Source organism: Brassica rapa, chromosome A07 (assembly GCF_000309985.2).
Source record: "Brassica rapa cultivar Chiifu-401-42 chromosome A07, CAAS_Brap_v3.01, whole genome shotgun sequence".
NCBI lineage: Eukaryota > Viridiplantae > Streptophyta > Magnoliopsida > Brassicales > Brassicaceae > Brassica > Brassica rapa.
The window spans coordinates 16667486-16680595 of record NC_024801.2 but is presented as its reverse complement, the minus strand read 5'-3'; the positions used below and the strand labels follow the sequence as shown (position 1 = coordinate 16680595).

General features: G+C 32.3%; 1 protein-coding gene across 2 annotated transcripts; it reads left to right on the top strand.

The window, feature by feature from the left end:
* Window positions 1-604: 604 nt before the first annotated feature.
* LOC103850152 (putative NAC domain-containing protein 94) lies at window positions 605-11932 on the top strand. 2 transcript variants are annotated; one of them, XM_033275128.1, is made up of 5 exons: window positions 605-4707; window positions 4915-5025; window positions 5178-8918; window positions 9011-9348; window positions 9434-11932. In XM_033275128.1, exons 3-5 carry the CDS (start codon window positions 8732-8734, stop codon window positions 9914-9916), a joined length of 1008 nt encoding a protein of 335 aa, XP_033131019.1. In that variant the 5' UTR covers window positions 605-4707; window positions 4915-5025; window positions 5178-8731; the 3' UTR covers window positions 9917-11932. The 2 variants fall into 2 exon arrangements, with proteins under 2 accessions (XP_033131019.1, XP_009125115.1); XM_009126867.3 differs by having other exon boundaries at window positions 4915-8918.
* Window positions 11933-13110: the final 1178 nt, after the last annotated feature.

Genomic DNA, 13110 nt, shown 5'->3' with positions numbered 1-13110 from the left:
ATACAAAAATAAAAACACATAAAATTATGAAATTAATTATAAATTTTCTTATATAAATTATTTATATTTTCTTAAAGTTGAATGGCATTTTTTATATTTCAGGATTATACAATATATTGTATGAATAAAACATATTATGTTTTTATAATATTTGTTATTTTTAATTAATTTCATAATTTTATGTGCTTTTATTTTTGTATAATTTATAATATTTATATAAGAAAAACTATTTATTCAAGTTTTTAAATTTAAATATTTTATATAAGAAAATTTTCTAAGTAGTTTCAAAATTTAATTTTTTTTTTTAATTTTGTGTAATTTATATATATTTTATAATTTATATTTTATATAATATATTTTCATAAAAATATAATAATTAAAATATGTTATTGTATTTTATTTTAAAATAATAATCACAGTATTTTGATAAGTTTTAATTGTAAAATCTAAATATTTATGGCTATTTTGTTGTATTATTTTAAAGTAATCTATTAATTAATTTTTGAAAATAAAAAAAATACTGCAAAACAAAAAACCAAAATCAAAATCTAAAAACCAAAAACTAAAAACTAAAAACCAAAAACTGAAAACCAAAAACCAAAATCTAAAAACCAAAAACTAAAATCTAAAAACCAAAAACTAAAACTAAAAACTATTGAAACAATCATCACCATAGAAAAAAATTGAAAACATTATCGAAAAGTATAAAAAGTTCAAATTTAAAAAATATAAAAATTATTATAATTTCATTTTTATTATTTTTAATATTATTTATTTAAATAATTATATATTTAGAAATTAATAAAGCAATGGGTATAAAAGTGTTTTGCCTCTTTAATGGATGAGATATTTGTAAAAATGTTCATTTAATGAAGGTAAACATGAATAATAGTACAAACAATGTGGTAAACATGAAATTCTCTCTAATGATAAAATAGATTTCCATAATATTTAGGATTGATAGGATCTGATCATCGGCCAGTAATGGCTTATCTTGAGGATAAAGTACCCAGGCGATAGGGTTAATTTTCATTAGATAAAAGATGTATTCGACAAGATGGTTTAATGAAATCCATTGGTAGAGCCTGGGTAGATTCAGAGGAAGGTAGTTCAAAGGATTTTGTTACAAAAATTTGTAATTTTCATCATGAAATTGCTAGATGGCATAAGAATAATCCACCATATGGGAAAAGAGAAAATTAGCAAGCTTAAACAAGCTTTGGAAGAAGTACAAACAGATAACAGTAGAAATCAGGAGAAAATAATGGATGTCTCTAAGAAACTACAGAAACTGTACAATGATGAGGAGGAGTAATGGCAATAGAAGAGTAGGACTATGTGGCATACATCATGGAATCTATACACCAACTTTTATCATGCTTTAAGGAAACAACATCGTACTCGCAATAGGATTGTCAGTTTACACGACGCAGACAAACATTAGATAACAGGGGAAAAAGAAGTACAAAAGGTTGCAGTGCACTATTTTGATAATCTATTCAGTACCACTTCTCCCTCATACTTTAAAAGTTTTTTGGAAGGGATCACACCAAGCATCACTTATCAGATGAGTCAGCGGTTGATCAGGATAGCAACGGAGGAAAGAGGTAAGACAAGCTCTGTTTATAATGCACCCAGATAAAGCCCCTGGATTGAATGGCATGACATCACTTTTCTTCCAGCACTCTTGGCCTATTATAAAGAATGACCTGCATGCAATGTTTTTAAACCCGATCCGGACACTGAATCGGACGACATACCGGGTTGTTGGATCACTGGATCGACCGCGGATAAACCACGGGTTAATAAATGAATTAATTTTATTATATAATAATATATCAGATATGTAAATAAAAATATAGAAACTAAAGTATTTCTAATTTTTTTAAAACATAAGATAATAGTTTGGATATGTATATATTTTATGTTTAAAAACATTTAGAAAATACTTAACTTTAGTTTTTATATTTTTATTTTCATTTGACATACAAAATATCAAAAAATAGTTTAGACTATTTAAGATTTTCTCTTACAAGGTAAGAGTTATGACATCTAAAAATATCAAGACATAAAATTTATAAATATTTAAATATCTAATGTGAATAATAAATTAAACTTCAAATACAAAATAAACCAAAAGTAAAAGATCATTATACTAAATTGTCAATAACGGAAATAAACTAACACCAAATTACATCAACTAATTTTGGTTCTCTCTACCATCGTTCTCTTCATTTTTTTCAGGTGGCATAGTGAAATCTTCATCAAAATCTAAAAATCACAAATATGAAACTAAAAAGGAAAAACCTAACCTCTTTTTTTTTTGTCAGCACCTAATACCTTAATTGGAAATTTAGAATATAAAACATAATCTAAAAACATAATACGGTATCGGGTTTCGGGTTTTACTGGGCTTTTGCGGGTTTCTAAATATTGGATTTTTCACAAAATTCAAACTGGATTTTTTCTGGGTCACCGGGTTTACCGGTTCAACCGCGGGTCTGGGTCGGGTTTCAAAACACTGCCTGCATGGTATGGTCAATAATTTAAACATTACAAATATTTTTCTCATTCCTGAAATGGAGAGGCCTACAAGGATGACGGAGCTACGGCCGATTAGTCTATGCAATGTAAAATATAAGATCATTTCTAAGGTGTTATGCCAGAGATTTAAGACCTGCCTACCCACACTTATTTCGGAAACACAATCGGGTTTGGTTTTGTACCTGGAAGGTTGATTTCAGACAAAATCCTTATATCACAATAGATTTTTAATGGTTTAATGACTAATAAGTTATGCAAGAACAAGTTTATGACCATAAAAACATATAAGCGTCCCCAATTGCGAACATTAAAAATGTTGAGGGAGAGAAACAACTAACATGAATAAAGGTTGCAAGGGTATGCCCTTCGATTGCTATTTGCAGATGATAGTCTTTTTTTGGTAAGACACAAAAATAGGAGTGTCAAACTATTATCAGGATTTTATAAGAGTATGAGGAAATATCGGGCCAAATGATAAATTTCCAAAAAATTTCTATTCAATTTGGACAGAAGATTGAGGAATCCATTCGGCAGAAGCTTGGGGATATTTTAGGGATTTAGAACATAGATGGGATGGTTCATATTTGGGAATGCCATAAAAAATTTGGAGGATCAAAGACACAAGTTTTTGGTTTTATCCAAGACCGTTTAAATAATCTGGCTAATGGATGAACTTTTCAATTATTCACCAAATGGGGAAAGAAATTGATTCTAAAATCAGTATTTACTGCTTTACCAAATCACATAATGTCTTGTTTTCGTCTACCAAAGGTCGTAACAAATAAATTGACGAGTGCAGTGGCACAATTTTGGTTGAGTTTAGAGGAAAATACAAAAGGCATGACTGGAAATCATGGGAAAAATTATGCAATCCCAAGGATGAAGGAAACATGTGGTTTAAAGATCTTACAAATTTAAACACGACCATAATTGGAAAGCAATTTTGGCGCTTGATAGAGAAATCAACTGCATTATTTCCTCGCGTATTCAAAGGACAGTACTCCAGGAACGCCTCCCCCGGAAACCAATTAGATCATATTCACCGTCATATGGCTGGCGCAGTATCGTCTTTGCTAGATCTCTGGTTAGCTAAAGACTAATCAAAAAGTTTGGATCAAGATCATCTATTTCAGTATGGAATAATCTTTTGCTTCCAACCAATCGCCCAAGACCATCAAATAGAAATTAACACAACCTTTACCCTGATCTTACAGTGAATTTTTTTTTATCAATGTAACTTCGCAAACATTGAATTTACAAGCAATTCAGGTTTTTTTTTGTGGATCCCAATGATGTGAAGATTATAGAAAGCATACCATTGAGCTGGACAAAGACAAAAGATAAAGATGTATGACATTTCACCTAATGGGAAGTACACATGAAATATGGATATATACATATTTCAAATGAACTAAATTAAGGAAATAAAACTAATAAAACTTAGTTCTAACTAGAATTAAAAGTAATAGTGCTTTGATTTAAAAAAAAATATGTGTAACTCAGTATAACCCGCAAAATGAGCAACTTAAACAATCTAAGTTTTTATGGCTAAATCAAAAGTCTAAATGCAAAAAAAACTAATAAAATTTAAATCTATTTCAGCACAAAAAATATTACGGTTAAATTTAGAGAAATAAATACAATTCAATATATTCAAGTAATAACCAATTCAACTAGATATTATATATTCAAATTACATATCTAATTAAAATAATATAATATTATTCATAAAATAATTAAAATTTAAATTAGATACTAATAATTTTTTAATATATTTATTTTGTAAAAATATATGTCCCTGCATGAGCACAAAAAAACACTTTTATATAGAGAAATTAGGTGGGATATACACGAAAGAAGCCGAAATTAGCTAAATACCCGTTCCTTTGACCAAAAAAAAAGAGCTAAATACCCGTTCCCTGTTTAGACCTCTATGCACTTTAACACCCCTATTCTCCCTATAATCCTATGTAATCCTATGATAGATTTGCTGTCAGAAATAAGAAGATGTCGATACGTATATCTTGATATAATTATTAAACCTACTCTATACAAATACTGAAAAGAGAAGTGAAAAGTCGATATTCACATATCTTAAAAAATAGCTTTTTGTATTCAAGAGACATATCTTCCCCAAGCGAAAGACATCCGCGAGCATCTTATGTAAGTATAACTATATAACCTTTTTATTTTTGATAATCTCCATTTTTTCCCTAGTTTAATATCGTTTTCTGTAAATATGAACTATATAACCTTGCTAATTTCCATTTTCCCCCCAATTTTCTTCTATCACAGTTTCAGTTTCATGCTCTATTTTTTCTTTCTTTAGATTGTTGAAAAAATATATGAGATTTGGTTTTTGTTCGTCAGGGGAACACTATGAATGTTTCTTCAAGCGTACTACTTATTCATGATCGTGTTTGATTCACGCTCACCGCACCAATTTGATAGAACTCAAGTATATTTCTACCAAAAACAGAGGTTACAACGGAATTACAGAGAAATCTATCTTGAATCTCTTAGGAGAAACAATCCCAAGCCACAAGGCTCCTACTAACCAACTCCTCTCCCAATTACAATTTCATCTATTTATACTTTCTTAGTGTAACCGTTTCTTCTCTTCTCACTTGCAGGTGGACAGCTCGTTAGCTTCTCACGTGACAATTCCTTTGCTCTTATGATCATACCAATCTCACACCGATGCGTCTATTTTTTTTTAAAGAGATCTCTAACTTATATCTGAGATGAATCTAAATACACATACCACTAATTGAGCACTTTTATTGGTGATCTCCTAAGAGCTTCAGAGACTTTTTTATATGAAATATGATGAGAGATTTTTTTTTTTTTGTGTGAGACAGATTTATTTAAACTTTTACCAAAAAAAAAAAAGTGATAGACGTTTCTTATTATAGTGACTCTGAACAAACAGAGACAAACCAGCTCTATAAATGTCCTTGTTTTTCCTGTGCAATTTTTTAATGTTAAAATTTAATTAGATAAATAACTAGCGTTAAGAATCTAAAGCGTGACCAGCTATCTAAACAGAACCGAAGGATATAGAGGCCTTTCAAAGACGATTCAAAATAAATACTAGGTCTTGATGCTTTCCCATATAACAAAACTGTTTTCATAACTTCACCACAAGCACATGAATCTGTCTTACAAAAAGGCTATCATCAGCGAATATATATTAAGTATGACACCGGAGGGCTAGTATGTGCTACCCACATCCCCGATATCTTACTTTGACTCTCCACATGATTTAAAAGGCTAACAATCGCTTCTGTAAATAGAATAAAGATGAAACGAGACAAAGAATCTCCATAACATATGTCTCTCTATGGGACAATATTCCCATTGGGCTGGACGTTCATGAGGATTCAATACTTACACAGATGTAACAAATAGCATTATCCACTCGATCCACGTTTCTGAAAAACCCATATGCTTCATAACATATCTAATAAGTTTCTATGACATATGATCATATGTTTTGTGTATATCTGTTTTAATAGCCATCCCCTTATTTCTCCCACATTGATTAGCTTTTAGTGCATGAAACATCTTCTAAACGATCATATTATTATATGTGATCTATTTACCAGTAACAAAAGCTGATTGAATTTCAAAGATAAGCGCATCTAAGACTATTTCAGTGTCTGGCATTAAAAAATTGGAAACAATTTTATAACTCAAATTGCACAGATAGTTCGAAACGGGCCACTATAACGACCTTATCTTTCTTCGAAATGAGACAAATGTTTGTATCATTCAATCCTTAAACAATATTGACACCATCAAATAGAAATTCATTAACCATATGGAAACAAAGTTTTACTTCCCATTATTTTATTGGAGCTGTGAAATCCTGATTAATCGAATCTGTGATATATAGTCGTAGTGATGTTAGCCATTGCTACAAAATATGGTCGAAGGTGTAAATAATTTCACCTACATATATCTAACATCCTGTTACATTCATATTTGACAATAATTCACGTTAATAAATCATTCAAGGAATTTTGGACTTAGTTTCATATATTTTCCGTCAGAGAACATTTGTCGCAAACTAGAGAGTTTATTAACACGTAACTTTTTTTTTATTAACACGTAACTTTCTAAAGGAAAAAGAAAAAGAAAAAGAAAAAAATTTCACAACTTGCCCAAGACTGAACACTTGTTTAGTACGTCAACTTTCTTTTTTGTTTTGTTTTTTTGAGCACAAACCTAAACCATTATATTTAATATTTACTACCTATGGATTTTTTTATTTAACATGCATGTGCTAGTACTACTATATATATGCATGTACTTTGATAATCACAGTATTAGTAAATAAAGTTTTTAAAATATGGGTTGCTGAAATTAATGGACTTTCACATATAAAGAGAAAGAGAAAACTTAGGTTGAAAGCAATTGACCAAACTTCTGAACTTGTGTTGCGTGGGTTAATAAACCCATGCTTTTTTGGATTTATCTCATCTTGAACGTTGTTTGTTTATTTTTCTTTAAAAATAAATTACCACGAGATCTTCATTTCTACATTATGTTTTTACATGTCTCAAACTTGGAGACACACATAGCAAGCTTAAGTAATGTATTCGATTTAACCGATGCCTAATTTGATTTAGGCTTAACTTGGAAGTTGTTTAACTGAATTTTAAAATATTTCTACGTTTAAATTGTTGATTACTTGCTTACTAACGAGAATTCGATAAATCAAGACCTCACAGCTTCGATAAATCAAGACCTCACAGCCTCAGTTCTAGAAGGTGGTGTAAATTAGTCCTATTTGCGATCTAGAAAAAGCTCTAGGACCAGACGGGATAACAAGATTATTTTACCAAAATTTTTGAGATATAGGAAAAAGAGTTTAACCCGTATGGTTACTGAATTCTTTTTCGATAACATCATTCCTCGATGATTGAATGACACAAACATTTATTTCATTTCAAAGAAAGATAAGCCAACTGAGATAGCCCAGTTTTGGCATTTTAATTTAGAGATATGAAACGTGAGCTATAAGATCGTCTCCAAGGTATTGTGTCAAAGACTAAATAAAATCTTACCGGAACATATATCGGAAACTTAGTCAGCTTTTGTTGCGGGTAGACAGATCACATACAATATTATGATATTTCAAGAGATATTTCATAAATTAAGAATAAATTCAGGAGGTAAACGAATGGCTATCAAAATAGAATGAGAGTTATGAGGGCAATGGGATAGCTTCTCATTAAGAGCAATATTATTGGAGGTTTTTTGATCTTAGGTTCTTAAAATACATGTATGTGTATATATATATTATATATGCGTATTGCGGGGTTCTAAGCTTTACGGGAAACTCAACCGAAAGTTTCTTATTTAAAAACTTTCGATTGAGTTTCCCGTAAAGCTTAGAACCCTGCAATTACATACGTATATATAATATATACATACACATACATGTATTTTAAGAACCTAAGATCAAGAAACCTCCAATAATGTTGCTCTAAGATGGCTACAAAAATTGATACAAAGCACAACACCAAAACAGCAACGCCTCAGCCCTGATTCAGTCCTAACGAAAAGATCAATGAGTCAACCATTGATCGATGCTTCATTGCGAATCCTGTCATGAAGCAAATCTTCCTAACGCAAGATAAAACTAGAACCTGCCATCGCAGAAGACACCAAACTTTCGAGAAACGATATTGGATTTTGATGATTGTTTGGCAAATTAATGACTACAGGAAATTCCGAACACAGAGCAGCAATACACTTCAGCAAGAAACGATAACGAGGCCAATCAGTAGTTACGAAAAGTCGGTCGAATATACGTACATAAAAATTGTCGTAAAGGAAAATGTTTTTCCATAACCTTTTATAATTTAATATTAATGTACACTTTTCATTTGCGTCACGCCCGAAATTTTAAGAAAATATATAAAATGACGAAGAAAATAAAGATCATATCTTTCTTGCAAAACTCTCCACTTCTCCTAGAGACATTGGTCTTATAGCTATGCATAACTTTCTGGTCCAATTATCATTTCCCCATGAACACATTTCTTGATATCTAAGCAACTTCTGTCTTCTTCTCTTCATGCTCCAAGGCTCTCTCACACACAATTTCTATAAATCTCTCTTACTCTCTTCATTCTCTTTTGGTAGATTTATTTCATAATCACAATAGTACTAAATTATGGATGATGAAGAAAGCAACAACGTAGAAAGATTCGATGACGTCGTTTTGCCAGGGTTTAGGTTTCATCCCACAGACGAAGAACTCGTAAGTTTCTACCTGAAACGGAAGGTTCTACACAGATCTCTTCCCTTTGAACTCATCAAAAAAGTCGATATCTATAAATACGATCCGTGGGACCTCCCAAGTACGCCACACTGAACTCTTATTTCTAACTTTTCTCCAAACTTATGGAAACTAAAGCCTTGAGTGCATTTTCTTGAATCAATGTTTAAAAAGAGCTTGCAGCGATGGGGGAGAAAGAGTGGTACTTTTACTGTCCAAGAGACAGGAAATATCGAAACAGCACGAGGCCTAACCGTGTAACTGGAGGTGGATTCTGGAAAGCAACCGGAACTGACCGGCCAATATACTCATTGGACTCCACTCGATGCATCGGTTTGAAGAAGTCGCTTGTGTTCTACCGTGGTCGAGCTGCTAAAGGAATCAAAACCGATTGGATGATGCACGAATTTCGCCTCCCTTCTCTCTCTGACTCTCATCGCTCATCGTCGTATCCCAGTTACAATAACAAGAAGCAACACCATAACATCAACAATAAAGAGATTCCTTCAAGCGTAAGTAACCACACTTTCCCTAACTTGCTTTACACGCGGGAGAAATAACCTTTCGTTTGTGTTTGTGTTTTTTTTTTTTTGGTAGGATGCTTGGGCTATTTGCAGAATATTTAAGAAGACGAACTCAGTATCATCACAAAGATCAGTCCCACAATCATGGCTTCATCCGGCAATACCTGAAACCAGCCAATACAACTCAGTGTCACAAACCACAACTCTTTTTGCTTCAACAGACGTTTTCAGCAACATACCAACAAGACAAAACCTTAGCTCTTCTCCAGTAGACGAACCCGCAAGCTTCACAGAGTCGGCTGCTGCTTATTTTGCTTCTCAGATGCTCGGAGTTCCGTACAACATAGCTAGAAACAACGGAACAGGGGATGCTATGTTTCTGAGAAACAGTGAAACAGAGAATGTTCTGTTTCCTAGCAACAATGAGGATAACTACTTTCACAACTTGGCCGGAGGATTGACTCACGAGCTTCCGAATGTAAGATCAATGGTCGAGACTGGTTTTGAGACGACCGCTAGTGAGATGTCGGCGACGTATTCCCCTCCTAACACTTAAGTTGTACCATTACCACTTAGCTAGTGTAGGACATCGCTGATATGTGTTAGTTTTTAATTACCTTTTTAATGTTACTTTAGTTTTTGTTTCTTGGAGACCAAAAAGAAAGAAAAAAAACTAAGACTTGCTTTGCTTTTTGTAGCCTTCGGCCTTTAGAAGTAACCTAATCTTGGACAATGTAACTTTGGTTTACTTTCTTTATTTGTGAAAAACTTTTGCTTAAGATTATGTCTACTATGATTTCAATGAATCGGTATTACACAAAAGTCGAGAACTCAAGATGGCAGAGTTTCTCTATGGACATCTCCAATGGTTGTGTCTAGGGATATTATATAGGGTTTATCCAACCCAGCCAAGCCCTATTTAAACTTAAGCTCAACCATAAATGTACCCTAACCCTTTTAGAACCCATAAAAAAAGTAAAATAGGGTTGAACCCTTTTCAACCTTCTTTAGACCCTTTATCTTTTTTTTTTTGAAAGAATGTTAAATTTATTCAAATCAAAAAAACCTTTTTACATCAGGTGTAACATTGTTTTATTTTTGCAATAAGAAAAAAATATTGAAGATCAAAACTTAATCTCTTGCTAACTTCTTGTGGCGAACCAAGCCATTAGGGCTTTCTGAAATCGTCGATCCCCACCCATACGCAGAGAAGATATGCGGTTACGCACACCTTTATCAATCCCTTTCAGCAAAGTAACTGAAGTTTGGTGTGCCTCTCCGTGTTTTCTCCCATTCCTTTCTCGCCATATGGAATGAATAGAAATTTGAAACGCGTATCTGAGAAGAAACATGTGGGTAGAGTTCCTTCCAGAATCTGCCAACAAATTTAGAATACACCTTTATCTTTTTTTTTTTAATAATGTGAATACATGTTATATAATCTCTGGCAAAAAATATTATTTCATATATTAACATAAATCAAAGTAAATGGTTTTTGATTAAAATATTTCTAGTTTATAATCTGAAGTGATTACTGCAGAAAACTTATTTTTGTGATTTTGCAGGAAAACTCACTTTTGCGGTTTTGACGGGAAACACATTTTGAGGAAAAACTCATATGTGCGGTTTTGGAAAAACTCACATTTGCGGTTTTGAAAAGAAAATCAATTTTAAGGATTTAGCGGAACAACTTGTGTCAATATTAAGTTTTAAATGGAAGTACTAAATTTTTTGGTTAAAGTATTAACAAATTCTTTAACCTTTATATGTAACATAAAAATGTCCAAAATTTTAGGGATTAGTGTAGTGTAAATGAGTTTGTGAATATTGTTTTTAGTTGATGCACTACTGTTTTTATGTTCTTATTAATTTTTTTGAAAATGATATACCAATCAAAGAAATTTTATATATTTTTATTTTTTGATCATTTTCATGTATCATTGGAGATGGTTAAAATGCCAGCTTAAAAAACCGCAAAATAGTATATATTTTTTTGAACAACCAAATACTTAATTAAGGCCTTAAAACGGCATTGCAAAGTGAGGATTACATACCGCTGATTGGAATCAGCTATAGAGTTCAGACTACGAGGAATAAAGAAGAAATGCAGAAATGAAAAATAAGATGATAGAGTTTCGATATCCAGATTAAGTCCGTAGATTTCCACATGATGTAGCTTCGAGATGAATGTGTTGATTAGGCACTTGATAGAAACTGTAATCATTGCATAGATCTAGATGATCACCGATTTTTCTCAAAAGAAAGTAAAGTCTGGAAATTATCTAAATAGATGTGTCTCTATTTTTTTTTATCTGATTAATGTCTTCAAATTGACTTTGTCATCATCAAATCCACTAGAAATGTAAAAACCTATAATTCTATAGGTAGCGGAAAAATATTTGAGAAAGAGACCAATTGTTTGGTGAAGAAAAATGTTCTCTTTTTCCATTACAAGTAGCAAACCAAAATGGAGGTTTCAACACAGAATAAAATTTTGGTCAGGTTATAACATCTAAATGGCAACATGCAAAAAAAAATGGCGGTGCAGTCATAATAGTAACAAACACACACACACACACATATATATATAGGAACCATAATCTCTTTTTGTTGGTTTATGTATTTGAGATTTGAAAATCAATAAAATGGGGTATCAAAACGAGAAGTAGTTAAAAGAGCATTTATTTTTGTACATGTCTTTTTCTCTTTTAATTTCACACTGAACTAAACATGATCTAATTTGATAGGTAGGACTGGTCTAAAAATTTTAGTTATCTAATTATTCTTGTACTAACGATCATCATATGAAATTTGATAACCTATTTTATTGGTCAGAAAAATGTAAAATGCCATAGTAACATTAGCCCAATAAAGGTGCGGAGCTGAAAGAAAATCAAGGATGTAGACTAACTTACCTCATCTTACCATAGAATATTTTGGCCAGAATAAGTAGATGTTAGGAAATGGTAGAAATATAAAGACAAAGCAATCCCTCGTTCACAAATGAGTGCTATCAAGCACCAACGCAAAGAACCAAGAAAGCGGATCAGAGCAAAAATAATCAGCAAAATGCCAAAGTTACCACGAAGCAGGAAGACACATTCCTAAAATACCGAAGGCACAAATTCCATGCTCCGACCTTCAAACTAGAAATCCCTGCTTTCGAGCAAAGATGATAAACTTTCCTCAGCAGATATATTTAAGCGGGTCACTAAACTAACTTTCTCTGGTCTTCCTCGTGTGTGTGTGTATTTCTTGGGAATCCCCTGCTTGGATCTTTGAAGGACATTGGCAGATTTATACGATCATTATCAGCCAGACAAAAATGTATGTGCATTGTAGCATCCTACTACTTAATTCCGGGTTCAGGCCAGGATCCATCTACAATATTTGGAAAAACAAAGTACCACTGAAGTACATCGAAAGTTCCTTTGCCGGATCCTGCCATTCGTTCCAGAATATTATTAGGTTATATGCCTAGAAGGATACATGCCTCTCAGACCACAAGCCACCAAGGCCTGTGCCAAAAAATGGATCTCGTTAATCATTGAAATGCGACCACGCGATCTTATGTTGGCTTGGAGCTTAAATCACCTAAGGAAAAACATATATCCTTTGACTACTCATGACTACTCTTGGGTAGATATCTACTATCGGGTTCCTACATAGTCTAGGCCAAAATAATCCTGAAAAACCTAAAGAAGCGACGTTTTGCTCCTACTATTTATTGACATGCTGAGAAAGTACGAC